The sequence below is a fragment of the Maylandia zebra genome, linkage group LG12 (assembly GCF_041146795.1).
Source record: "Maylandia zebra isolate NMK-2024a linkage group LG12, Mzebra_GT3a, whole genome shotgun sequence".
NCBI lineage: Eukaryota > Metazoa > Chordata > Actinopteri > Cichliformes > Cichlidae > Maylandia > Maylandia zebra.
In genome coordinates this window covers 23,386,763-23,413,465 of record NC_135178.1, presented here as the reverse complement: position 1 = coordinate 23,413,465, position 26,703 = coordinate 23,386,763, and the positions used below count along the sequence as shown (strand labels likewise).

Sequence of the window (26,703 nt, the reverse complement as noted above, 5' to 3'; positions counted from 1 at the left end):
CCACGGGCCCATCCATCTGGCCCATCAAGACTCACTCTCATTTCATCAGTCCATAAAACCTTAGAAAAATCAGTCTTGAGATATTTCTTGGCCCAGTCTTGACGTTTCAGCTTGTGTGTTTTGTTCAGTGGTGGTCGTCTTTCAGCCTTTCTTACCTTGGCCATGTCTCTGAGTATTGCACACCTTGTGCTTTTGGGCACTCCAGTGATGTTGCAGCTCTGAAATATGGCCAAACTGGTGGCAAGTGGCATCTTGGCAGCTGCACGCTTGACTTTTCTCAGTTCATGGGCAGTTATTTTGCGCCTTGGTTTTTCCACACGCTTCTTGCGACCCTGTTGACTATTTTGAATGAAACGCTTGATTGTTCGATGATCACGCTTCAGAAGCTTTGCAATTTTGAGACTGCTGCATCCCTCTGCAAGATATCTCACTATTTTTGACTTTTCTGAGCCTGTCAAGTCCTTCTTTTGACCCATTTTGCCAAAGGAAAGGAAGTTGCTAATAATTATGCACACCTGATATAGGGTGTTGATGTCATTAGACCACACCCCTTCTCATTACAGAGATGCACATCACCTAATATGCTTAACTGGTAGTAGGCTTTTGAGCCTATACAGCTTGGAGTAAGACAACATGCATGAAGAGGATGATGTGGACAAAATACTCATTTGCCTAATAATTCTGCACTCCCTGTATAGCCTATTTTCATGTAGGATATAAAGAAACATTTGACACTAAGGTGACTGATTCCTGAATAGTTAACAATGAATAATGACTAAATCTTAATTAAGGAATATTTTACAGATAAAGATAAATTATTACATGCCAAGTAAGTAAATATAGTGTTAGTATAATGCTTAATTGTATTATTTAACCCTCAAACTCTCAGGTACTTACTAAAAAGCTGGATTTGAACTGATTTTTAAATAGTAAATTTAATAATGTGCTTAAAACTCTGCAGTTGTAAAAGCTAAAATAAATGTTTTTGAACTAAGAACAATGTCAGTATACAAGGTTAATATACAGTTGCTGAAAATTTAATGCACACTTTCTGTAGAAGTAGTTGTTTGATCCAATAAAGATATTTGTACTTGATGAGGAAATATATCAAACATAATACTTTATTACCGAGAACATCAAGCCTGGCTGAAGAACAGATGTTACCTGCGATACAAGCTGTCATGAAGCAAGAGATGCTGCCTGCAATCAGAGCTCTGAGGCCACAGCTGGAGAAATCAGATCGTCTGTCTGGAGCCATGGCAGCTGGGGAAAGAACAATTATGCCGTACAGTTAGGTGTTTAAATTTCATAGGGACATTTTGTTTATAACTTTGGCTCTGTGCTTCTACAGTATGTTTGAACCAGCAATCAGTGTGAAATGGAAATTCAGACCTTCAGCTGTAGTTCAGCGGGTTAAAATGATTAGAGGAATTAAAGGCAGTTTTATACAAGGTGCAAATGTAATTGGACTATTCCCTAAAAAGCTGTTTCATGGACAGGTGTGAGGGAAGGAGCTCTCAGTGGGGGTGAAATAGGCAACAAAACAGCTATTTCCATAAGACAGATAGTGGGAACATTCTGGGAAAAGGATCACACAGGTGAGCTGTGCAACATAAAAAGATAAGGACATTCAGGTAAGACAACAGTGGTGAATCACACGATCCTATTGTAAAGAAAAACCCCTCAACATCACTCAGCCAACCTTACAGGTGGTGGGCAACTTTTACCTGAAGGATGGCGGTGGGAGGTTATTGAGAAACAAACGGTAGCAGATTGATGCAGCTGAGTTTCACCTGTGCTTATTGAGGATTTGATAGGAGAAAGAAGCAATTCTGACACATATAAAAATGGCCTGGTAAATGGCCTGTATTTGTATAGCGCTTTACTAGTCCCTAAGGACCCCAAAGCGCTTTACACATTCGGTCATTCACACACTGGTGATGGCAAGCTACATTGTAGCCACAGCCACCCTGGGGCGCACTGACAGAGGCGAGGCTGCTGGATACTGGCGCCACCGGGCCCTCTGACCACCACCAGTAGGCAACGGGTGAAGTGTCTTGCCCAAGGACACAATGACTGAGACTGTCCGAGCCGGGGCTCGAACCGGCAACCTTCCGATTGCAAGGCAAACTCCCAACTCTTGAGCCACGATCGCCCCACGTATAGAGCTAAACTCAGCGGTCAGATTCAGATGAATATAATAAAATTGACTGTTCAAGTAGTCCAGACATACTGTGAAAGCAAACCAGGAGCTTCAGGAGTGCTACAAGCACCGAGACAGTCAAACTACAGACTGGAAGACCCACAAACAAACAGCTGAACACAGGACCAGCAAAGCATCAGAAAATCTATTCTCTGGTGATGCCCATGGCTTCCAAACCTCAGACTTGTCCTTTGTAGACCAAGGACAAGTTACTATTATATTAGACTGTCCTGTTACATTTGAGCACAACAGCAGAATGACATGAAAAGTTAAAATTGACAGTTTTTTTCTTCTTACCCTTCTATAATCAAGACTTTTTGCTTATTTTCAGTCCTTTAATACTTGAAGGATCCCTGAGCTGTGTCTGGAGAAGAAATTGTGAAGATGTTTTTAAAAGTGCATTTATCAGGTTTGGCCTTGTCATTGTAAATGTCAGGACCGTTGAAATGCATGATTGTTCATCTTTGTAACTTCTTCGCTACACTTCATCAAAATGATGAATGTGGAGTTTTTTCTTAATTTAAAGTAATCATTTTTTCATAGTCACGGTCTGTTCTTTGACTGAAAACAAGCACACAAATTAGACTTGTCCCATTACTTTATATAATAATAGTTATAAATGCGTTTGTTTAAACTTTTGATAATTTTCTGTCTATTTGAGAGTTAGGGGAATTTGGCAGCTACAAGCCCATTCAGCCCACACACTGTAACTTGCCTTAAATGTGACAGATGGGTTCCTTGTTGTGCCAACCAAAAACATCAAGGACACCCCCTCCATCCCACCCCCCAGTCTGTTCATGTGGTGGAGATACTATCAAAAAATAGTGTGCTACAATATAGTTCAGAATTTTTCCAACATCATGAAGTTGAATGTTTTTCTATTTTTTTTTTCTCCTCAGCTTTCGTAACAGGTGTCACTCACACAGCGCTCCAATGGACATCCCCAGTGAAGCAATGTTGGAAAATCCACACAAAGCGTATGTTGCAATGGCTTCAGAATGGACCTGGAACAGAGCAAATAAATCTAGTAAAGAAAACGCATGAAGTTGTAGGTATGCGGGGGGGTGTCATGAATTCCAAAAGCCTACATTTGCACTAATACAGTTTGATGTAAATAAATGTGTATATACCACCCTCTGGTGTTCAGCAAAAATATTGCGCTGGGAAAATTCACAGGCGTCACTTGCCCAATTGACTGACACCTGACTGTCGAAGTTGTCTCCAAGCATTCAGTGCAGCATCGAAACGCATCGAATACCACCAATCAGCTCATATCTGCATTTGCCAGTGACTGCACAGGTGATTGTTCAACAACAACGTGTATCTGTGGATACTGGCCAAGTGACTAGCATAGCTGGAGACAGTCATATGGAAAGTGATGAATGGTCTGATACTGTTCTGTAAACAGAAGGACAACTGCAGTAGATATATTTCAAAGCTGGACACATTCATGGACTCGTGTGGGACAGATATGTTGGCATCTGCACTGATGGCGCACGGGCCGTGACTGGGAGACACGGAGCATTATTTTTTGTCTCAATGCGATGTTGTCTTTGTCCTCGAGGACAAGGACAAAACAGTTTTTCTATATGTTTTTTATTTCCCTGTTTAGTTATAGCTCTCACTTCCTGTTTTTTTTAAATGTTTTTTTAATGGAATCCACAGTTGTTTATCCTTCCTAACTGGATAGACTGATATCTGTGAAGTTCTGCTGACTTTGTATGGCATCGTGATGACAGATGACTGATTCACTGTTTTGTGAACAGTGACTAATCATACTGAGCAAACCAGATAGGGAAAGAACTAAAAATTAGAAGAGAAATAGTGAGAACATGAATAAAACTTACAGAAATGTATTGCTTCACATTGTTCACATATTCTGGCCCCCCTGCCTTCCTCCGGTTTATCAACTCTGACAGCTTCTGAAAGGCCACAAACTCACTAAGGAATGTCTTAATGCCCATCAGTTCAGCAACAATGAAACTGTCCTCAAAGGAAACACCCATCATGAAGGAGAGAGGCATGAACACGTAGGAGCAGATGAGCTAAACAAGGGACACAAAGAAGCAGAAACAATAGAAAAATAGTCACATCAAGCTGTGTTTTATTATATTTATATAAAGTTTATTTTGGAGGGTTGGTGTATGTGTTTGTGTATATTCACTGAGAAGCTGAGCTGTGGACAGTCGAACATCCCTCCCAGCCAGGAGAGGACAGCATCAAAAAAGGACAGCAGGGCCATGAAGGCAATGATGTTGGCTAAAACGCTGGCCACTAGTGCGATTGCACGAGATGCACCAAGGGATGCCGCCTCCAACAAATTCTTGCTTTCACTGACGAAGAAGTCAGAAAGAAGTGACAGGATGAAGCAACAGCGAAATAATTTAAACAGAGTGAATTTAAAGATTGAACTGTAGAAAACCATTGTAACCATTTGAATCAAGTAGACAATAGATGTTGTATGGTGTAGTTATCTGTGTGTTTACTGTGATCACTCCTACCCACCCCTTGTCCATTTTGACTGGTCGATTGGACCTTGAAACTATAGTTTCAGGCCAGAACATCTTAGCAATGGCCAGGGAAGCTGGAGCAGACATTACTGTTGCTGTCAACAAGTGCGTTGCATCAACCTCAAAGGAAAGGCAACAAATGGCAGAGATTAATTTTTCATTTTCTTTTTATCAAATTGTCAAATTCAGTCACAAGCCTTAAATGAAATGAGAAATTACTCTATTTTTTGCATCCTGCTCTTTGAAATTGAGCATTAATAATTACAACAAATGTGACCTTTATTCAGCCATGAAGATGAATCTCTTTTGAGAGAGAGACCTGGTCGAGATAGAGAGCATAACTTTGGATGGTTTTTTTTGATGTTGGGGTAAACTCTGCCCACTGCATTGCAAAATTTAAGCTGCCCAGGTCAATAGAAAAGGTTGAGAAGATAGAAATTGTGTCTTGATTTAAGTTTTCTGTTTTATTTCTGAAAATACTCACGTATTACTTTCCAGTTCGTTAAACTTCTTGTTAAACTGCTGTCCAGTTATCACATGTGAGGTTGTCTTTGAACTTCTTATAGCCAATTTTTTTTTAAATCTTGTCAATCACTCTTGTATTTTCCTGCTGCGTTCCCTGTGTATACTTTTCATTGCTTGTAGTTTAGCACTTTCCCAATTCCCATTTAATTATTCAGACTTGACATGAATTTGCCTTGTGTCTGCCCTTATTCCCTTTATTTGTATTTTTATTTGTTTTTGTTAGTTTATTCACGAGAATAAAATTTTAATCAAGCGCACACAGGACAAGTTTGGGTGCCTAAACACTTTCCAAATATGCCTAACTCTGACAATCTCAACACTTCTTCAAATCCACATCCCATCCTTTCAGCACATCCTCTTCCTCACCCCAAAGGAGATGTAGGCTCCCAAAATGGTACCAGAGATGCTGGCAAAACCTCCTGTCATCACAGCATGGATCTCTGAGAGAGTTAGCTCACTGATATATGGACGAATCAGGAGAGGTGAGTTGGCCTGATGAGAGAGATGACGATGAGGACAGACAATGGAGTCGACTGAGATTAGTTGATCAATACAGTTGATATTAGTGTACTATTGTAAATGGTTACAGTTGCTTACAAGTCCAAGGAATATATTTCCAGCTGCAGCCATTGATTCTGCTGGAGATGTTCCCATGGTAACCTGCATTATGAATCCAATCTGGGGAAAAATCAGTGATGGAATGTAAAACAGGGGAAAACTGTAATAATAATAATAATAATAATAATAATAATAATAATAATAATAATAATAATGTGATAAATATAACACTATCATTATCATTATTATTATTAATATACATTCTCATTCCGTGCTGTCTGTTACTATAACAGTCAACAGTCTTATTTCTAAAATAATGCTTTGAAACAATTCATCTGACTCCTTATACAGCATGTCTTTTTGTGTCTGTGCTCTCCTCCATTCTCACCTTACAAATGAGCCAGGCCATGAAGCCAATGTAGTAGAGCATGGAGATGACAGAGCTTAAAAATACAAGTATTGGCATCACCTGCAGAGAGTCCACAATCAGCAAAATATTTGTAATGCTTCTAGTTATGTTTATACCTTGATATTAAAAACTAGATTGTCCTTTAAACACATTTAGTCACATGTGCGGTTTCACTGGATCGTCATACCTTAAAGGCAAGGAAGTGGTCCGTGTAACTTTCACCAAACACAAACTTTGATCCGGTATCTGTGAAGGACATAAACGCCTGCATAGAGATGTTCAGTTTTCAGCAACAGAAAAAAGAAAATTGTAACAGATGATTTTTTTTTACATTTTAAATGTAGTGTTTCCATCATCTTAAGATTAAATGTCAAATATATGCAGGAGGAACATTTGTTTTAGAAAAGCAGTGATTGCTACATCTGCAAATTTACCAAACGCAACCATACAAGCCACTAAAAAAAGGATGTGTGTGTGTTTAAATATATTTGTGTGTACACCTCTGCTTTGTTTCCAAGCCACCGCAGTGCACCTAAACCAAAAGTGGTCCTGAGAATGAGAAGGCCAAAGATAAACTGCAGCCCAGTCCCAAAAACCAGCGTTTGCCAAGACCACTGCAACACACATGAAAAATACATTTGTCTATGTGCAAAAATACGTGTGTGAATTTGTGCATTTATGCATTTGTAAGCATGTATGTCCGTCTTTTACCCTGAAGGGGTGTTTGGAGAACAGGAGTGTTAAGAAGACGAACAGCAGCAAGCCGAAGAAAGATACCAGCTGTCTAGTCCCCCGCTGGGCCGTGTCCAGAGCAAGCCAGCACACCACGGCTACGAGCACTGACATATATATTATCCTGAAAGAGAAAGAAAGAGGGGAAGTGGAGGAATTCAGAGAGAAGAACACACAGACTCTGTACAAACACTATAGTATGCAGTGTGTATTCCACGTTATGTGTATAATACTGTTATATACCTAAATTTGTGTCAGCTTAGAAACAGAACAAATACACTATTGTGCAAAATCTTGAACCAACTCTCATTTCTTTACGTTTTTCTAGGAAATCTGGAAATGGGTGCAGTGATTTACTAGAATGTGCAAACATAAATAAAAATACTGTACATAAGGCAAAACCAGAGTTAACAGTCAATATCTGGTCTGACCACCTGTATTCTTCCACCTGAACTCTTTGGCAGGCCTTCTTGTCATTTCTTTTAAGTACTCTTAAGGAATAGTTCTCCAGGCTTCCCGAAGGACGTTCAAAGCTAATCTTTGGATGTTGGCTGCCTTTTGTTGTCAAAGGAGCTAGATACACTCCCACTAGATATAAACCTAGTGGGAGTGACCCCCCACAGAGGGACAAAAGGACCCCCTGATGACGCCTGAGCCAAGGTGGGAAACTGGGCGTGGGTCCCAATCAGCCAGAGTTTCGGGTGTGTTCATTGTGAAACCTGGCCCCACCTTATCATGCGAATTCCTGAGGTCAGATGAATTCCTGAGGTCAGATGAATTCCTGAGGTCAGATGAATTCGCATGATAAGGTGGGGCCAGGTTTCACAATGAACACACCCGAAACTCTGGCTGATTGGGACCCACGCCCAGTTTCCCACCTTGGCTCAGGCGATTAGAGGATCATCAGGGGGTCCTTTTGTCCCTCTGTGGGGGGTCACTCCCACTAGGTTTATATCTGGGACTCTCTGCCATTTGACCTTAGAACTGAAGAAGCTTCTCGGATGAGAGGTGAAACGTCTTCAAGCAACTTAAAGAAGTCCAGACGCTTTTCTTTGCAAGCTCCTTTGACTACGATGACTGAGAACCTTCACAGACACGCTGCCTTTTGTTCTGTTCTCTGTCAAGATGATCCCACACTGCTTCAATAATGTTAATGTCCAGGCTCTAGGGATGCTAATCCTTAGCTGATTATGTTCCACTGTGTGTTTTTCTATCCAGGTATGCTTTTACTGCATCAGCAGTGTGTTTGTCATCATTATCATGCTGAAAAATGAAGCTGTTGCCAATCAGATACTTTCCAGATGGTGTTGATTGGTTGATCAGAATCTGATCATACTTTTCTGACTTCATAATGTTATTTTGACAGGATCCCCAACACCACCAGCTGAAATGTGGCCCAAACCCATATTTTACAGATGGCTGTAGACACTCACAGTTGTATCTCTCTTCTAAACTCTTCCGCACATACTGTATTTACATTGAGAACAAATGATGTGTTCTTGTGACAAGCTGCTAGTAAGAAAGCATACAGTTTAGATGCAGCTTACAATCTATGTTGAAGTTAAGTGGGGTTTTTTTTTTTTAGGTCCTTGAAAGATTCATAGGTCAGTGTTACAAGGTTTAATAAAGAAAAGCGGGGGTGGGTTGGTGGGTGGTGGTGGGGGTACCCTGATCTTGACTTGCACCGGGTTGGCCGGCCTCTAGCGGCATTGGCTACCCATCACCCCTGGGACTCCCAGCCATTGGCCATTGGTGCACCATCGGGTCTCCCTCCTACTCTTGCTGAGATGGGTGCTCAGATATAGCTGACAAGTTTGGCCCCAGGTCTTCAGCGTTCTTGGGGCTGCAGATGGCCCGGTTTTTCCTGGATCCATCTCTGTCTGCCTCTGGCTCCTGGGGGGCATTATTGAAGCTTCTCACCTTCATTATCAAGTACATTTCGTGACAAAAACACACTCTCTTTCTCTCCCTCACACTCACACACCTGGTGTTGTATGTGTCACGGTCCTGAGTATGTGGACTCAGTGTTTTTCTGTTTGTATTAGTTATCTTTGTTTTCATGATGTGTTTTGATTCTCTTGGGTTTGATTTCTGTCACTGTATCCCCTAGTTTAGTCCACGTCTGTTCAGTTTCCTGTTTTACTTTGAAAGTCTGTGTACTATGTCAATGTGTTGAGTTTTGCCTCCCCTTGTCTTGTCATGTCTGATGAGTCCCAGCTGTGCTCTCCTCCTGTTTCACATTCCCTAATCACCTCAGTATGTATTTAAGCCCTGTGTTTTTCCCTGCCAGTTGTTGCGTCCTCCACGTTTGTTGTGTGTGTATCCATGGTCGTCTTCCTTCAGCATCCCCTGTCTAGTTAGTTTAAGTTGTTGTTTATGTATCGTCCAAAGGTGACTCTCCAGCAAATAAAGCCGTCGTTTAAGTTAATGTTTTGTCTCCGAGTCCTGCACGTGGGTCCAGTCACTGACAGCCACACAACTCACCGTGACAGAAGGACGCAACCATAACATGGACCCAGCGGACTCAGCTCACGTTGAGAGAGAGGTGGACCTTGCTCGCATCCTCGGACTGATGACTCGCATTAGCCACGCCTCAGATTTGCAGACGTTCTCAGTCGGGCTGAATGCAATACAAACCATATTTGACAGAAATCCTCAACTGCGCAAGCTGTCTATTGCCTCGGAGTTCAGCCGTTCGCTGACCCAGGCTAAGGAGGCAGTCAAAGCCCGGGAGCTGGCCCAATTCACCCTCATCTCCTCATCCACACTGCCTCAGTCACAGCTAGCAAGCCTTCTCATGCCGCCGCAGCAGGCGGAACATTCTAAAGCCCCTCTGCAGCAGCTGAAGTCGCAGCATCGGACTCCTTCCTCCCTCACGTCTGGTTCCGACCACCCCTCACCTGCCTCATGCCTGGCAGGAATGTGGTCAGAGGATGAGGGACCAGTCACTGTTGCTCCGACACTCTCCGTTTTTTCTGTCGCTCCGGTTTCTAAGAGAAAGCGGCGTTCTCATCGTCGCCGTCCCTCACCGCAACCCGAGTCCAGTTCTGAACTGCTGGACGTGGTGAGTGAACAGAACAGTTGTCACCCGGCTTCTTCCACGCTGGGAATTTCCAGCTCTGAGCCGGCGAATTCGGAGTCGGTTAACTTTTTGACTGTTAACTCAGGGTCTGCAAAGACAGAAACTGATGATCCCAAGGTGGCTGACTCTGAGGTTGTCTTTCGGGACTCTGAGCATTCTAATCTTCCCTCTTTTGTTTCTTCAAAGTTTGAGAATATTCAGGAATCAGATGACCTTATTTCAGAGTCAAAAGAGGTTTTTGTCCTGTAACTGAGAGTGGTGTTTCTGGGTTTCATTCTGAAAAGACTGGGGTTTCTGTTTTCGCTTCTCTTGGGTGGCTGTAGCTCAGGTGGTAGAGCAGGTCATCTACTGATCGGAAGGTTGGTGGTTCGATTCCCGGCTTCCCCCTAGTCTGCATGCCAAATATCCTTGGGCAAGATACTAACCCGAAATTGCTCTCCGATGCATTCATCGGAGTGTGAATGTCAGTTGTGCTTGTGCGAATGGGTGTGAATGGGTGAATGCACAAGTTGTGTAAAGCGCTTTGAGTGCTCAGAAGAGTGGAAAAGCGCTATATAAGAACTAGTCCATTTACCATTCTCAGGCAGGTTATGTTGATTCCGAGCCATCTGTTTTTGGATCAGTTAATAGTGAGTTTCCAGATGTAGATTATATATGTGAATCTGTTATGAAATTTTCTGACTTGGACAATCATGATCTCACTCGGGACATTAAAGATGCAGCTCAAAAGACTATTTCTCTTACTGCTAAACTAAACAGGGACAGTTCAATTTCCCAGCCACATTCCATCTATGCTGTGCAGGCTATACCTCATGAGGCTGTTGTTGGTGTTGCTTCACCCATGGTTTACGCGGCTCACCAGCCAGTTCATTCTGAGGCTTCCTATGATAAACCTCATGTTTCCATAACCTCCCCCGAGTTAAATTTCAGAAGCCTAGAGTCTGCTTATTCAAAGACTGTTTGTGTTGCTCATTGTGAACTCTTCCAGACTATACGTCCTGTGACTGTCCAGGTTAAGACCAACCAGGTGTCATCTGCTGTTACCAAGCTGGCAAAAATACTTGGTTTGAACACTGCAGAAGTGGTTGCTCAAGTTAAAGTTTCGGATCCACGATCATGTTTGTATGACTCTGTGCGCCGTGCTTTTCAGCCAGTAGCCCTGGACACTGTGTGTGCAACTTCCCAGGCTGCGTTTTGTAAGACTGTGTTTTATGTTGCTTCACACCCAGTTTCTTCAGATACCGCTTGTATAATTCCTCCAGCACCTGTGACTGCCCCTGAACTCGTTTTTTCTAAGACTGCTAACGTCAACCTGGACAACTTAAGAATAGCGGTTTTACCAAGGTCAGCCTGCCGTAAGTCTCGGTTTTCTAGAACCATGTCTGGTACCATAAACCTGGTTTTCCCAGTGACTGTTACAGCTCCTCTGCTCTGCTCTCCGCGTCCGGTTCCAGTTCCCAGGCAGACTATCGCTCCGTTCATCCCTGCACCTGTATCTGCTCCACGGGCGGGGATGGTGGGCGCCCGGTCGTGGCCTGTGCCTGTTCTGGTTCCCTGGGTGGGGGCAACTGAGACCCCGCTGACTCCTGCACCCGTTTCAGCTCCTCGGGTGGGAGCAGCGGCGGTCCAGCTAGCTGCTGCACCCACACCGGCCCCCAGGGGTACGGCAGCCAGAACACAGCTCTTCCCTGGCCCTGTATCTGTTCTTCAGGTGGCGGTGGCTGAGGTTCGACCAGGCCCAGTACCCGTCCCTGTTCCCCGGAGAGGAGTTGCTGAGAGTCGGTTACCCGCTCTGTTGCATGTTCAACAACCATCACTACACCCAGCACGACCATCATCGCGACCACCACTACAACTTCTGTTTCAGTCAACCGTCCAGTCTCACGTCATGTTAGCTGGGGGTTCAGGTGAACCCAACCAGCGACCTGCCTCGTCTGCTGGGGGTTTAGGAGAACCCAGCCAGCCTCAAGTGTCGGCTGCTGGAGGGCCCGTGGAGCCCGTCCAGCCTCATGCCACGTCTGCTGGAGGGCCCGAGGAGCCCGTCCGGCCTCATGCCACGTCTGCTGGAGGGCCCGAGGAGCCCGTCCGGCCTCATGCCACGTCTGCTGGAGGGCCCGAGGAGCCCGTCCGGCCTCATGCCACGTCTGCTGGAGGGCCCGAGGAGCCCGTCCGGCCTCATGCCACATCTGCTGGAGGGCCCGAGGAGCCCGTCCGGCCTCATGCCACGTCTGCTGGAGGGCCCGAGGAGCCCGTCCGGCCTCATGCCACGTCTGCTGGAGGGCGCGAGGACCCCGTCCAGCCCCACGCCTCGTTAGCTGAGGGTCCTGGAGGACCCAACCAGCACATCCTCACATCTGCTGGTGGTCCTGGAGGACCCAGCCAGCACATCTCCACATCACCTCCTGCAGCCGTCCCGCTGCCGTCAGGTTCCGCAGCCGTCCCGCTGCCGTCATCTTCGCCTGGTCTGGCCTCCGCATCCTCATCATCTTCGCCTGGTCCGGCCTCCGCGTCCTCATCATCTTCGCCTGGTCCGGCCTCCGCGTCCTCATCATCTTCGTCTGGTCCGGCCTCCGCGTCTTCATCTTCGTCTGGTCCAGCTTCAGCTCCGCCTTCGTCTGGTCCTGCCTCGTCTGGTCCTGCCTCGTCTGGTCCTGCGGTTGCCACGCCGCCGTCGGTGCCAGCTCGACCTGTTCCGCCTCGCCTCTGCCAGCTGTTTTCCAGGCAGCTAAGTTGGCATCATGGCCTTCGGGGACGGCCTCCGGAAGGAGTTCGTCGCCACCACTGGCATCGCGGCCGCCCTCCGGACCTGCTCAGTGGCCACCACTGCCTTTCGAGTGGTCGGCCTCCAGAACTGTTTGCCCGTCGCCGCCGTTGCCGTGTGCACGGCCGGCCTCCAGAACTGTTTGCCCGTCGCCGCCGTTGCCGTGTGCATGGTCGGCCCCCTGAACTGTTTCGGCTCTTGTGTTGTCGACTCCCGGACTTTGCTATGGACTCGTGGATAGTCTTGTTTTGTGTTGACCTGTTTTTGGTTTGTTCTGGTCTCTTGTGCTCCTTGTTTTTTGTTTGGTCTCTGTCCCTCCGTCCTGGGCCCCCTCCGCCCACCCTGGCCTGGTGCTTTGTGCCTTTTTTGTTTGGGGCTGTCGGGCGCCAGCCCTTTGAGGGGGGGTACTGTCACGGTCCTGAGTCTGTGGACTAATACAAACAGAAAAACTTCTGTTTGTATTAGTTATCTTTGTTTTCATGATGTGTTTTGATTCTCTTGGGTTTGATTTCTGTCACTGTATCCCCTAGTTTAGTCCACGTCTGTTCAGTTTCCTGTTTTACTTTGAAAGTCTGTGTACTATGTCAATGTGTTGAGTTTTGCCTCCCCTTGTCTTGTCATGTCTGATGAGTCCCAGCTGTGCTCTCCTCCTGTTTCACATTCCCTAATCACCTCAGTATGTATTTAAGCCCTGTGTTTTTCCCTGCCAGTTGTTGCGTCCTCCACGTTTGTTGTGTGTGTATCCATGGTCGTCTTCCTTCAGCATCTCCTGTCTAGTTAGTTTAAGTTGTTGTTTATGTATCGTCCAAAGGTGACTCTCCAGCAAATAAAGCCGTCGTTTAAGTTAATGTTTTGTCTCCGAGTCCTGCACGTGGGTCCAGTCACTGACAGCCACACAACTCACCGTGACAGTATGTTTGTTTTTCTTACGGGAGTGGCAGTTGGCAATACGTTGTACATTTCTTTATTTCACCCGCCCCCTTTTTTCTGCTTGTCCTGCCTTAGTCATTGTCATACAGTATACCACATATATCTGAAATGACACAAATAGAAATGAAGACATAAAGAGATAAACCCTGAACTAGAGGAGTGTGCAGAGAATTTATGTTTTTAACATGACAGTGCATTCAGATCATAATTCTGATCGCAAAAGCTGCTAGACAGAACAGGATTTTAAAAGAATGTAATATGGTTTGTAGACATAAGCCAAAGGCTGTACTGTAGGTCAAGCATTGATGTTATGAATAATAAAGCAGTATATATATATTTAAATCATCGCTTACCATCTACAAGATAAAGAAAATTAAAATTATCCAGGTGGGGTGCATTTCAGCAAATCATTTTATTGTGTTTAATGCAACACTCATGTCAGTCTCACTAATCAGAAACTTTATCCGTCTGAGGATGCCGTGATTTTTAGAAAACTAAGAAACCCTCCACATGCTGAACTGTCTCGCACATCATTCACATCAACGAGGGATTTTTGGTATGCTATCTTTACAGTCCCTCACATTTTTTCTTCCTGTGTCATTATGGTGAAAAGATCCGTTCTCTCAGCCCACCTGGCCAACCCCTAGGTGCCCAGTTCCTTTGTCATAGAAGGTGCACATGGGAGCAGAAAGGCTGAAATATGATTTGCCTCATTTCTCACCATCTGATCCCACACCAGTTCCTGCTGAGAAGGTCTCTGATAGGAGCAAGAGCCTCCCACACTTGCTCACCATATCGTTCCATCATCCAATCCCAGACCAGGAAAAAAATGGTTACCAAGGAGATGACCAGCAGCCCAACAGCCCGATGGAAGTTCACAACACATGCCGCTATCACCATGGCAACAAAGCCTGAAACAAATATAGAATCAATGTGTTACATCCTCGCATGACCCTCAGACTACTGACATGTTAATGAAATGTTTTTATTTAGACTACTGCATTATCTGTTTTGTATCTAATTAGCTAATTAGCTTAGCTAGTAACATGATTAAACAAATTCAATTGTTACCTGAACATTAAAATGCAAACTATACTATAAATAGCTAAAATGTATAGGTAAAGAAGAATGAATTAATGTATTTTATCAAAGGTGGTGTAAGATTTTTTTTTCCACTCAGAGTATGATAATTGTTTACAAATGGAATTCATGATTAAACTTTTTTACTCAAATAAAAGTAAAAAAGTACATGTTCTCAAATGTATTCAGCATTTAAATGTAATCCTTTGAAGGACTTTTAAGGCAGCTATTTATGTGTTAAGCTAACAGACAAACATTTTCATTTCCTTTTATGATGCTGCTAAAAGTACTTACAGCTATTTATTTATGCACAGCTTTTTAAAAGTCCAGCCATAGGTCTGGCCACTGCCACCAACACATTAATTCTTTTCTTTTTCAGCCAGACTTTTGTATATTTGCTGTTTGAGACAATTTGGGCCAAGCTTTAAGTGTTGGATAGATGACCTCACATTTGGTTGTATAATACTTGGTATACAGAGGAGTTTATGTTCAGCTGCAAGGTATGGGGCACCTTTTGTAAACTGAAACATGCTGCAATTAACAGCAACATTTTTCCACGTTTATCTCAAAAGCTTACAAAAACATGTTTTTTCGAGTCATTTTTTACAACATTTACTAAAATATTTGTAACTTTTTATATCTAAAATACAATTTTAAATGTTAAATCTAAGTATTATATTTAAAACTAAATGTTAAAAGTTTAATCTTAGTATTATATTTAAATCTAAATGTTAAGTCTAAATGTTAAATCTAAATGTTACGGGAAACTAGATATTTAGCTAACATGCAAATTTACAACGACAAAATGGCTCATAGCAGTGAGATGTGACCATCAGGGGAGAGATTTTTTTTATATTTAAAAATTGTATTTTAAATATATATATTCAGCTTACAAACAGCGCCACTTAGCAATGTGCACCGGTTCAGTGGTGTCAGAACAAGCCCATATCATGACTCCACCACCATGCTTGAAAGCTGGTGTGAGGTGTTTGCGTTGATATGTTGTGCTTGGTTTTTGCCTGATGTGATGCTGTGCATTATGGTTAGACATTTCCACTTTGGTTTCATCTACCAAAGGACAGCGTTCAAGAGGTTTTTTGGTTTATTTAGATGCAGCTTTAGAAACCTAAGCTGTGCTGCAGTGTTCTTTGTCGAGGGAAAAAACTCTCTCCTGGCAGCCCTTCTAAGCAAGTCACTTGTTCAGTTTTTTCCTCTAATTGTAATGTCATGAATTTTAACACTTTACTTTTTTTTTTTTCAATAAACGTTTTTTTCTGAGTATTGTCTGGTTTGACCTTGGGGTGAACTGATGGGGATGTCCATTCCTGGGAAGATTGTGTTAACACACGCCTGAATGCTACAGACCAGCAAACTGCCAAAAACTGCAGAGGTGCTCAGGCTTGCTGATCATCAGTTAATCAAGTACATCTGATTAGCAGCACCTGCCTGCGAACTACCCTTGCTATAGAAGCATCAAGGGCATAATAAATTTTCAGCACCACTCTAAAAAAAAAACCCTTTTTTTTAACATGATGGTATGTTTTTTTTTCCTTTTAGATCTACATCAATTTACTTCAATCAAGTGTAATAACCACAACAGATTGAAACATCGTAAGATCATCTTTTATATGTTATTGGTCCCTCCATTTATATTCAAATCAGTTTGATATCAAGAATGTGTGTGAAGTAATCAGTAGCAAGCCTGTTCTAAAGTGGAAGAACAGAGCATTAAGTAAAGATATTTGTTTTTAAGATGTAGACAGTGAAAGTAAAAGGATGTCAGAAAAATTGACGTGGGGGTGCACGTGAAAAAGGCTGGAAACCATAGAATGTACTTTAAAGCCTGTGCACGCTAAAAAGATCGTTTTACATTTCAATTCCCTACTCTGGTTATTTTTGTATTATGGACTCATGACAAGGTGTTTTGAGCTGGAATCTATTATCTACTAAAGATGAATTGAGATGAAAAAACGTGTTTCATTAAAGCTCATATTATCTACATGTACTCCACACACTCCTATCCTGAATTTTTGAATGATGGCACTCACCACTAGATGTATTCAGTACTCACCACCTGGCAGAAAAGCAGGTTTGGGGTCATCATCAGTGCTAAAACATTAACTAAACTTTTAACCTTTTATACAGTCAAAGATTAACAAGCCAGGTGTTTTGAAAAGCAGATATCCTACAAAGGGACTCAGATAATGGAATAAATAATTGCCTAAATTTTGGTGTGTTGTTATCTTTGAATCAATAAGGTGTCACGGTACCATTCGTGGGATGCGAAATGTCATTTTGTGTCTGCCTGGACAGACCTTGACAAGTCCTTTTAGTACACACCGCACATACTCTGATAAACCAAGTCTTGATTTTTCCACTGACAATGAAAGCGATTTGTAGTAAATTAAACTTTTACTTTTTCAGTCTGTTCCACAAAAACATGCTCACATCAATTTGCTCTAAAGGCAAAGAACATGCAGGTCCACTCACCTGTTAGGCTAATTTGTAAATTTAACAGCCCTTTACAACTCTGTACAAAATTAGAAATAGATTCTCCTTTTATGCCTTTGTATTTTAGCCCTATACAACTATAACCTACTTAGGGACCTGAGTTACACTTTAACAGATACAAACACAGATAATTTACCAGCAGCTAAAACTAGCTGGCTAATCAGGTGAATCTGGTCTTTGTGCTTTGCCATATAGCCCTGGAGTGCCTCCACTTTCTTTTCCAGCAAGCTGTTGACACACAGATAAGGGGAGTAAGGAGAGAGGTCATAAATGTTAGAACAAATGGCTCACAAAAGAAAAGCTGGTGATTCAGAAGAAATGAAGAAACACTGTGTCTTTGGTTAAAAATGAGAAAGGACAAACCTCTTGTTGTGTTGTCCCATCTTTGCCGACGCATCGTCTATACCTTCGGATGAGATTTCCACATCAGTGCATATGTGCTGCTGTTCCTGTCACACATGTATTGAGGATCATTCATATTAGAAATTTGGCAGAGAGGACCCAGAAGCAATCAACAAACTTGTCTTACATGGATGTTTGGTCAGTGAGGCAAAAAAAGATCAAGAAAAGGATGTGTGTGCGTGTGTGTGTGTGGGGGGGGGGGAGGGGGGGGGGTTAGAGGCAGTCAGTCAGACAAGTGGAAAGCCCATTTTGAGACTGCGGTGACTGAAGTTCTTGGATGGGATTGTTTACACAGCTCTTGCACAATGACATTCTTCTTCAAACCCTAGACAAAGATTTATTTTTCCTTTTGCACGATGGCAATAAATTTTTTTTTTCATTCTTTCTGTATTATTTGTCAGGTTTCAATGTTATTAGTTTCTTCGTTTTAGTTTTAAAAATGTATTTAGATGGGGCATTTTTCCTGTTATAAGATTTAAGAAGTACAAAGCAGAGTGAACTTCCTATTTGTTTGCCCAACACAAACAAACCAGTGCCACCTCAGTGTTTGTTTTGTTGGAGAAATTTGGTTGATTTTAATGACTGAAAATGAAGACATTCCTGTATATTTAATTTGTTTTATTTAGGTTTTGTTGGATTATAATATTATTTTATGCCATGTTATACCCCTAATTGAAGATTGTGAATTATTATGTAGTTTTAGTTTGCATTATTCTCCTGAATTAGAAGAAGGTGATAACTATTGCATTTGTTAAACTGATTTGCATTACATTAGACTGCTGATTTATTGTGAATGAATGATATTGTTTTATGATGCATTATACTGCTGAGTTATAAGAAATGCTGTTCGCAGAAAGTCATTGCCTTATTTGTCTGATTAGAAGAGAACAGAACATACTGGAGTTTTCTGCCCCATCTCAGCAGGAGCAGATAAACAGGGAGCCAAGGTCGTAGCTTAGGCGCCGTGTGAGAGAAAGAATGTGAATGTTTAGGCTTTTATGATAAGGTGGGGGCCACTAGAGGCTATAAGAGTTTAATCAATGCTCCACCATTTTGAGATCTGATGCTGTCTGTGTACGGTGTCCATCTCCCACGCGTGTGATCATTAAAATCATCGTTCGACTCAACCCGGCCGGACCAGTGTTGTTATTGTGGTTTTTCCTCTTGTATCCATCCCCAATATTTGAATCCGTAACAGTTTGGGGGCTCGTCCTGTGGTATTGGGGTGGAAGTTGGAGGTTTGGACGGTCCGAGGTTGTCGAACGGACAGGCACAAGCCAGTGGTCTGACGTGAGTGGGCATAAGCCGGCTTACAAAGGTAAGGCACTACCTGTTGAATCTATTTCCAAAGTGTGCCAAATTGGACATGATAAAATTAAAGTCTACTCACTGAAATTACTGGTGGATGTCTGTTTTGATTTTGATGAAAAATCTCATGAGTTAAAGCAGTTAGAGTCTGCTAAGAAGAAGTTAAAGCAGTTAGAGTCTGCTAAGAAGAAGTTAAAGCAGTTAGAGTCTGCTAAGAAATTGGGTTAGAGTCCCAAGTAGTTTGGTAGAGAGTTGGTCATTTTGTTGGTTAGAGTCCAAATTGGTTATAAGAGTGAACCTGAGTGGTCATTTTGTGAGTTAGAGTCTCCATTGACCTCTAGGTTGCACTTGCCTCAGTCAGACTCTTGTTTTGGGGTGCTGACTGTTGTTTCAAAGTGTTATAAATTATTATTAGAGTCTGCTAAGAAGCGCATAGCCCGGAGGTTACACTCCCTCCTGGCAGTGGACGCGCGACCTTGACCTGTCGGCGAGTTAGTTCAGTTTGGCTTAACTGTGGGGTACAGGGCATCCTGGAATAAGCTAGGAGTTAGAGTCTCCTTACCGTTTGTAACGGTATCTGCGCTTTTTTGGACACTGTTAAATTGAGTTAGGGACTTTAGAGATTAGGCCAGATACAGTTAGAGTCTGATACTGGTTAATTGATTACAAAAAAGTTGGACTTTCTTCGGTTGGACCCGTTAACTTGAATTTGTCAAAATTGTGTAGGCGCTAAAGCTGTCAGGCCTGAGAGTGATTGTAAATATAGGACGTCTTTGTAATATAAAATAACAGAGCTGTGTGTGAAATGAGACTGTGTGTAATGTGCAGCTGCAGCGCTGCGAGCTATTTTTAGACGGTGTGTGAACATGCAAATGAGGTGGCTGCTGTGAAGCTGGGGCGATCGTGGCTCAAGAGTTGGGAGTTCGCCTTGTAATCGGAAGGTTGCTGGTTCGAGCCCCGGCTCGGACAGTCTCGGTCGTTGTGTCCTTGGGCAAGACACTTCACCCGTTGCCTACTGGTGGTGGTCAGAGGGCCCGGTGGCGCCAGTGTCCGGCAGCCTCACCTCTGTCAGTGCGCCCCAGGGTGGCTGTGGCTAGAATGCAGCTGCCATCACCAGTGTGTGAATGGGTGGATGACTGGATATGTAAAGTGCTTTGGGGTCCTTAGGGACTAGTAAAGCGCTATATAAATACAGGCCATTTACAGGCCAAGCGCACAGACGACTTTTGCTTGCTGTTTAGCGTGTTATTGAGTTTTATAATTATGATTTGCAAACAATGATACATGCCTGTAATTAAAACGCTGATTTTGCTGATTATAATATTACAAATAAGGTTTTGAATGACTACGATGAATGTTTGATGTTTGGCTGGGTTTTGATATAGAAGAGACAAATCGTGCATGATTTAGACCGGCACTTCAGTCGGCAGAGTAAGATTGTGTGATAAATACGGGGGTGATTTGTTTCAGTTTTGTGGTGTGAAATATGTTGGGTTTTTAAAACTGACGTAGAGAAAGGAGAAATAAAGGGAGAGTGGAGAATTATTGAGAAGTAGAGAGAGGAGTGTGTTGGGAGACTGGCATGTAGTCTGCACTGTAAAGGTGGGCGTGTTGCCTGCTGGTCTATTTAACAGTGATGAAAATGATATTAAATAAATCTCTTAGTGTGTTGATACAGGAGGCTACGGGCCTGGACCAACTGCCCCCCACAAGCACAGCGGCCGAAGCAAAATTATAGTAATGGAAACCACACTCAGCAAGAATCAGCAGCTGTGGAAAAGACAGCAGCTAGCAGAGAATTAGAGGAGAAATTAAGAGAAGTTTTAACACATAAAATTGGGGCCAACAGACTTGTGGAGGTTGGGAAGGCGTCCGGAGCATCACAACAAAAGGTGAAACAAAAACACACACAAGCAGAGAAATGTGAGAGAAAGGCACGTGTTAGAGAAATGCCTTGTTTGAGAAAAAAGTTAAATTAACCCACCTACAAACGCACACACACGCAATGAAGAAACAGCTTACATTCATGAACATGTGAAGATTTTCCAGCAAGGTTAAAGCAGCGAAACTTAACATACACCTGTTGTTAAATGATAAAGTTTATCCACTACTAACAAATAAACTCTCTGGATTGCAGGACAACAACTTAACTTCAAAAAAAAGACACTGGTCTCACCAACCAGTGATGACACGACAAATTTAGTGGTTAAAAGAGTCAAATTGTGACATGTTTTCTGCTGATTGATTAATACAAGTGATTACTGAATGAAAGAAAATTCCATTTTTGGGGTTTTAAACACGATCTTAAGAATTTTAACATGCACCTGTGTTGTCCTGTCAACTTGGTGGGTCATGAGTTGATTATATGGTGAGAAAAAACAAAAAAAGGGGGAGAGAAGGCTGACACAGGGCCTGGCCCCGTTGTTTCTCCCCTTTCTGAATAACGCAGCCAAAACAACATCATTTTCCTGTCTAACAAAAGTTAGACTCTTTTTCTCTAATTGATCTTTCTGAGTTAACTTCAATAATTACTTCCTCCAAACCATCAACGTGTCTTTTAGACCCCATTCCTACAAAACTGCTCAAAGAAGTCCTGCCATTAATTAATTCTTCGATCTTAAATATGATCAACCTATCTCTAATGATCAGCTATGTACCACAGGCCTTCAAGCTGGCTGTAGTTAAACCTTTACTCAAAAAGCCATCTCTAGATCTAGCAGTCTTAGCTAATTATAGGCCAATCTCCAACCTTCCTTTCATATCAAAATCCTTGAAAGAGTAGTTGTCAAACAGCTAACAGATCATCTGCAGAGGAATGGTTTATTTGAAGAGTTTCAGTCAGGTTTCAGAGCTCATCACAGCACAGAAACAGCTTTACAAATGATCTTCTTATGGGCTCTGACAGTGGACTCATCTCTGTGCTTGTCCTGCTAGACCTTAGTGCAGCATTCGATACTGTCGACCATAATATCCTATTAGAGCGATTAGAACATGCTGTAGGTATTACAGGTACTGCACTGCAGTGGTTTGTATCATATCTATCTAATAGACTCCAATTTGTTCATGTAAATGGAGAGTCCTCTTCACACACTGAGGTTAATTATGGAGTTCCACAGGGTTCAGTGCTAGGACCAATTCTGTTTACATTATACATGCTTCCCTTAGGCAGTATCATTAGAAGACATAGCATACATTTTCACTGCTATGCAGATGACACCCAGCTCTATCTGTCCATGAAGCCAGAATAACACACACCAATTAGTTAAACTGCAGGAATGTCTTAAAGACATAAAGACCTGGATGGCCGCTAACTTTCTGCTTCTTAATTCCGATAAAACTGAGGTTATTGTACTCGGCCCTGAAAAGCCTAGAAATATGGTATCTAACCAGATTCTTACTCTGGATGGCATTACCTTGACCTCCAGTAACGCTGTGAGGAACCTTGGAGTCATTTTTGACCAGGACATGTCCTTCAATGCACATATTAAACAAATATGTAAGACTGCGTTCTTCCATTTGCGCAACATCTCTAAAATTAGAAATATCCTGTCTCAGAGTGACGCTGAAAAACTAGTTCATGCATTTATTACTTCCAGGCTCGACTACTGTAATTCATTATTATCAGGATGTCCAAAAAACTCACTGAAAAGCCTTCAGCTAATCCAAAATGCTGCAGCAAGAGTCCTGACAGGGACTAGAAAGAGAGAGCATATTTCTCCTGTTTTGGCTTCCCTTCATTGGCTTCCTGTTAAATCCAGAATTGAATTCAAAATCCTGCTCCTCACATACAAGGTCTTAAATAATCAGGCCCCATCTTATCTTAATGACCTTGTAGTACCATATCACCCTATTAGAGCACTTCGCTCTCGCTCTGCAGGCCTACTTGTTGTTCCTAGAGTATTTAGTCCAAAAAAACAAAAAACAAAAAAAAAACAAGGAACTGTTTTCCTTTAAAATGATGACGTCATCTTGCTGGTGAGGGAGGCTCGAATAAGTTGCGCGTGAGACTCCATTATCAGCAATATCTGGTATGAATGTGTGTGGATGTGTGACTGGACTGTGATGGACTGACGACTAAAAGTTTTAACTGACTTGATAATGAGACAAAAACGGTACCAACTTTAGGATTAGTAAATGTCCACAAACAATTCACCCAGCCTGTAAAAGAAGGGTGGATGTTTTGTCTTGCTTTGTTTTGTTTTTGCAAGAACAGAAGGATGACAGAGACTAAAGGGGGAGGCTGTAGCTTCACATGAGTGTGAACTGCAGACTTAACCCTTTGGTTGCTAATTTTGAGTTACTGATGTTTGCATTAAGAAAAGTGTGTTTTAGTAGCTGTGTTTCGATTAATGTATCACAGTATATTGTTGGGAATGTTAAATGCTAAAGGGAAGAAGAGGTTTGATTTCACTCATGACTGTCAGGGTTCCTGGGTCGTTGACCCAGTGATTTCAGTTTGTTCATGTTCAGTTTAGTTCGCCACATTAATGTTCTCACTTCCTGTTTTTTCCCCGTGTCAGTTTGTCTCCCCTGTCATTAGTCAGATTATGTTCAGCCCTGTACTCACCTGTTTCCAATCATTGTCATCGTTCAACCTGTGTATTTAAGTTCCTCGGTTTCACCAGTTCTCTGTCGTGTCATTGATGTACGTCTGATGGTAATGTGTCTCTCCGCCAGTATGTTCAGTTAGTTAGTCAGTCAGCCAGCCATTATTCCAGTCTTTCAGCCAGCCAGCTACTCCATCGTTCCTGCTTTATTCATTACCCTCCAATAAATCCTCTTCATTTCTGCACCGTGAGTCCAGCGTTTGGGTCATCTCTTCCACGCCTCCACACACACCGCTGACAGAATGACACGACCCGTGCCAAGAAGACACGCTTTTGACCCAGCGGACTCGGACCTTTTCGAGCGGCAGGACGCAGCGCTCTCCATTTGGGCGGAGAAGCTCAGGTGGAAACAGCGGTTCTTCTCAGAGAGGGAGCACATCTTTGAGGGGACTCGTCTGGCTCTGGGTGGGCCTCGGAGACGCCGCGGTCCTCCACCTGCTGCCTCACCTGCATCGGAGCATTCGCCGCGGAGAGTGGGCATCACAGGCCAAGCTTCGGCTCCTCGCTCGCCCGCCAGCCATTTTACTCACCGGACCTTCAACCTCGCCATGGCACGGCGGCTCCGCCTCGCACCTCGGCTCAATGGAGGCTCCCGTGCCAGAGGCTCGGCTGTGTACCCCGCCCGCTGCCTCTTCCCGGAGAAGGCGGCGCACACGCCACCATAACATGGACTGTTTTCAGATGGTGAGTTCCAGCGACTGTCTTCCACCCTCCACATTCGACTCTTCACTTAAAACAAATAGCAAACTTATCCCTGATCCGTGGGGTGTTTCCCTCCTGGAGGAGGATGTAGACTGGGAAGAATTTTTCAGCTCTGCTCCCTCTGAGCTGGGATATATTAAGGACAATAGCCGCACTTCAACACCCTCGACGACCGTTCAATTAAAGACTGTAAATAGTGGTGGCAGGAGGACCAAAATAATCGCAGAGAAACCTTCCAGTACCACACACCCAGTCACTGTTTCCACACCCATCATTCAGCCTTTTCCTACCAGCGCAGCGGCCCAGATTCGGCCTTCCTCTTCAGCCGTTTCACCTCCTCAGAGGACTAGGGCCCAGCCCACACCCACAACGGTGCCAGCTCCCAGGAGGAGGGCAGCTGCGATCCAGTCCACCTCCACACCCGCTCCTGTTTCACGGGTGGGGGTGACTGGTGTCCAGCCACCTTCCGTGCCTGTCCCAGCGCCCAGGCTGAGGGCAACCAGAACCCAGCTTGACCTCCCTGGAGGCTTGGAAGAGCTAACCGGTCCACCTGCTACTTCACCTCTTCATCCACCTCCTGACCCAGCTTTTCACGCCCTCGCACTATCCCTGGTTAGGCTAGCTGAAGTGTCCCCTGCTCAGGCACCAGCTTTACTAGCCCAGGCTGTAGCTCTATCTCCCTGTCTAGCTCAGTCTTTAGCTCAGCCATCGGCCACACCAACCTCAGCTCCGTCGTCAGCCTCACCTACCTCTGTTCATCTTTTAGCATCTCCACTCCAGTCAGTTCCCTCAACTGCTGTTCAGCCTCCACTCCAGTCCCCTGTAGTCCAGTCGCCTCCCGCCCTCCAGTCCCCTGTAGTCCAGTCGCCTCCCGCCCTCCAGTCCCCTGTAGTCCAGTCGCCTCCCGCCCTCCAGTCCCCTGTAGTCCAGTCGCCCGTCCACCATCCTGTTCAGTTCCCGGACCTGCAGCCACAGCACCCAGAGCCAGCTGTGAGCTACCTTGCTTTTCAGCCAGGGGTTTCCGCACCCGCTGGCCCGGCCGCTTCCCTGCCAGAGGTCCCCGCACCTGCTGGTTCTGTCCTGTGTGTGCCAGGGGCTCCAGTACCCACTGGTTCTGAGACCGTTTTCGCTGGAGGGCCCGAGGAGCCCGTCCAGCCTCATGCCTCGTCAGCTGGAGGGCCCAAGGAGCCCGTCCAGCAACCTTCCTCGTCAGCTGGGGGTTCAGGAGGACCGCACCAGCCTCCCGTCTCCGCTGGAGGGTCCGAGGGGCCCGTCCAGCCTCCTGCCACGTCAGCTGGAGGGTCCGAGGGGCCCGTTCAGCCTCCCATCTCCGCTGGAGGGTCCGAGGGGCCCGTCCAGCCTCCTGCCACGTCAGCTGGAGGGCCCGAGGAGCCCGTCCAGCCACCACCTGCGGCTGCCTCGCTGTCACCTAGCTCTGCTTCTGCTTCGCCTGGTCCAGCTTCAGCCTGTGCCTCGCCTGGTCCGGCCTCTGCTTCTGCCACGCCTGGTCCGGCCTCTGCTTCTGCCACGCCTGGTCCGGCCTCGGCTTCTGCCTCGCCTGGTCCGGCCTCGGCTTCTGCTTCGCCTGGTCCGGCCTCGGCCTCGGCTTCTGCTTCGCCTGGTCCTACAGCTGCTCCTCGTCGCCGGCGTGGTCGACCACCGGACCGCCTTCGCCTGAGTGGCCGCCGTTGCCTTCCGCACGGCCGGCCCCCGGACCGCCTTCGCCTGAGTGGCCGCCATTGCCTTCCGCACAGTCGGCCTCCCGAACTGTGTCCACGTCGCCGCCGTTGCCTTCCGCACGGTCGGCCCCCGGACCAGCGCTGTCATCGTCGCCGTTGCCTTCCGCACGGTCGGCCTCCTGAACTGTGTCCACGTCGTTGCCGTCCGCAAGCTCGGCCCCCTGAACTTTCTCGTCTCGGCCTCGGACCACGTGGCCGCCCACCGGAACTGTCTCATCTCGACCGCCGCAGCCGCCCACTGGACCGGCTCAGTGGTCGCTGCTGCCTTCCACGTGGCCGCCCACCTGAACTGTCTCGTCTCGGGCTACTTGGCCGCCCACCTGAACTGTCTCTGTGTGGACTCCGTCCCTCCGTCCTGGGCCCCCTCCGCCCGCCCTGTTCTGGGTTTTTTTTTTTTTTTTTTTTTTTTCTTTTGGCCGTCAGGTGCCGGCCTTTGAAGGGGGGGGGGGGGGTACTGTCAGGGTTCCTGGGTCGTTGACCCAGTGATTTCAGTTTGTTCATGTTCAGTTTAGTTCGCCACATTAATGTTCTCACTTCCTGTTTTTTTTTTTTTTTTTTTTTTTTTTTTTTCCCGTGTCAGCTTGTCTCCCGTGTCATTAGTCAGATTATGTTCAGCCCTGTACTCACCTGTTTCCAATCATTGT

The 26,703-nt window shown here is 44.7% G+C and overlaps 1 protein-coding gene across 1 annotated transcript in view; it reads right to left on the bottom strand.

Annotated features, from left to right (window-relative positions):
- The window catches only part of LOC101466868 (solute carrier family 28 member 3), a 45,300-nt gene that overhangs the window by 7,336 nt on the left and 11,261 nt on the right, over positions 1-26,703 (bottom strand). The window contains exons 2-15 of the mRNA XM_004547284.4: positions 17,665-17,750; positions 17,438-17,529; positions 14,432-14,621; positions 6,917-7,061; positions 6,706-6,819; positions 6,393-6,470; positions 6,185-6,265; positions 5,836-5,916; positions 5,605-5,730; positions 4,709-4,833; positions 4,368-4,536; positions 4,051-4,248; positions 3,126-3,207; positions 1,165-1,263 (exon numbers count right to left, since the gene is read on the bottom strand). Of these exons, the coding sequence (XP_004547341.1) occupies positions 1,165-1,263; positions 3,126-3,207; positions 4,051-4,248; positions 4,368-4,536; positions 4,709-4,833; positions 5,605-5,730; positions 5,836-5,916; positions 6,185-6,265; positions 6,393-6,470; positions 6,706-6,819; positions 6,917-7,061; positions 14,432-14,621; positions 17,438-17,529; positions 17,665-17,750 (1,666 nt within the window). The remainder of the gene's footprint in view (positions 1-1,164; positions 1,264-3,125; positions 3,208-4,050; positions 4,249-4,367; positions 4,537-4,708; positions 4,834-5,604; positions 5,731-5,835; positions 5,917-6,184; positions 6,266-6,392; positions 6,471-6,705; positions 6,820-6,916; positions 7,062-14,431; positions 14,622-17,437; positions 17,530-17,664; positions 17,751-26,703) is intronic.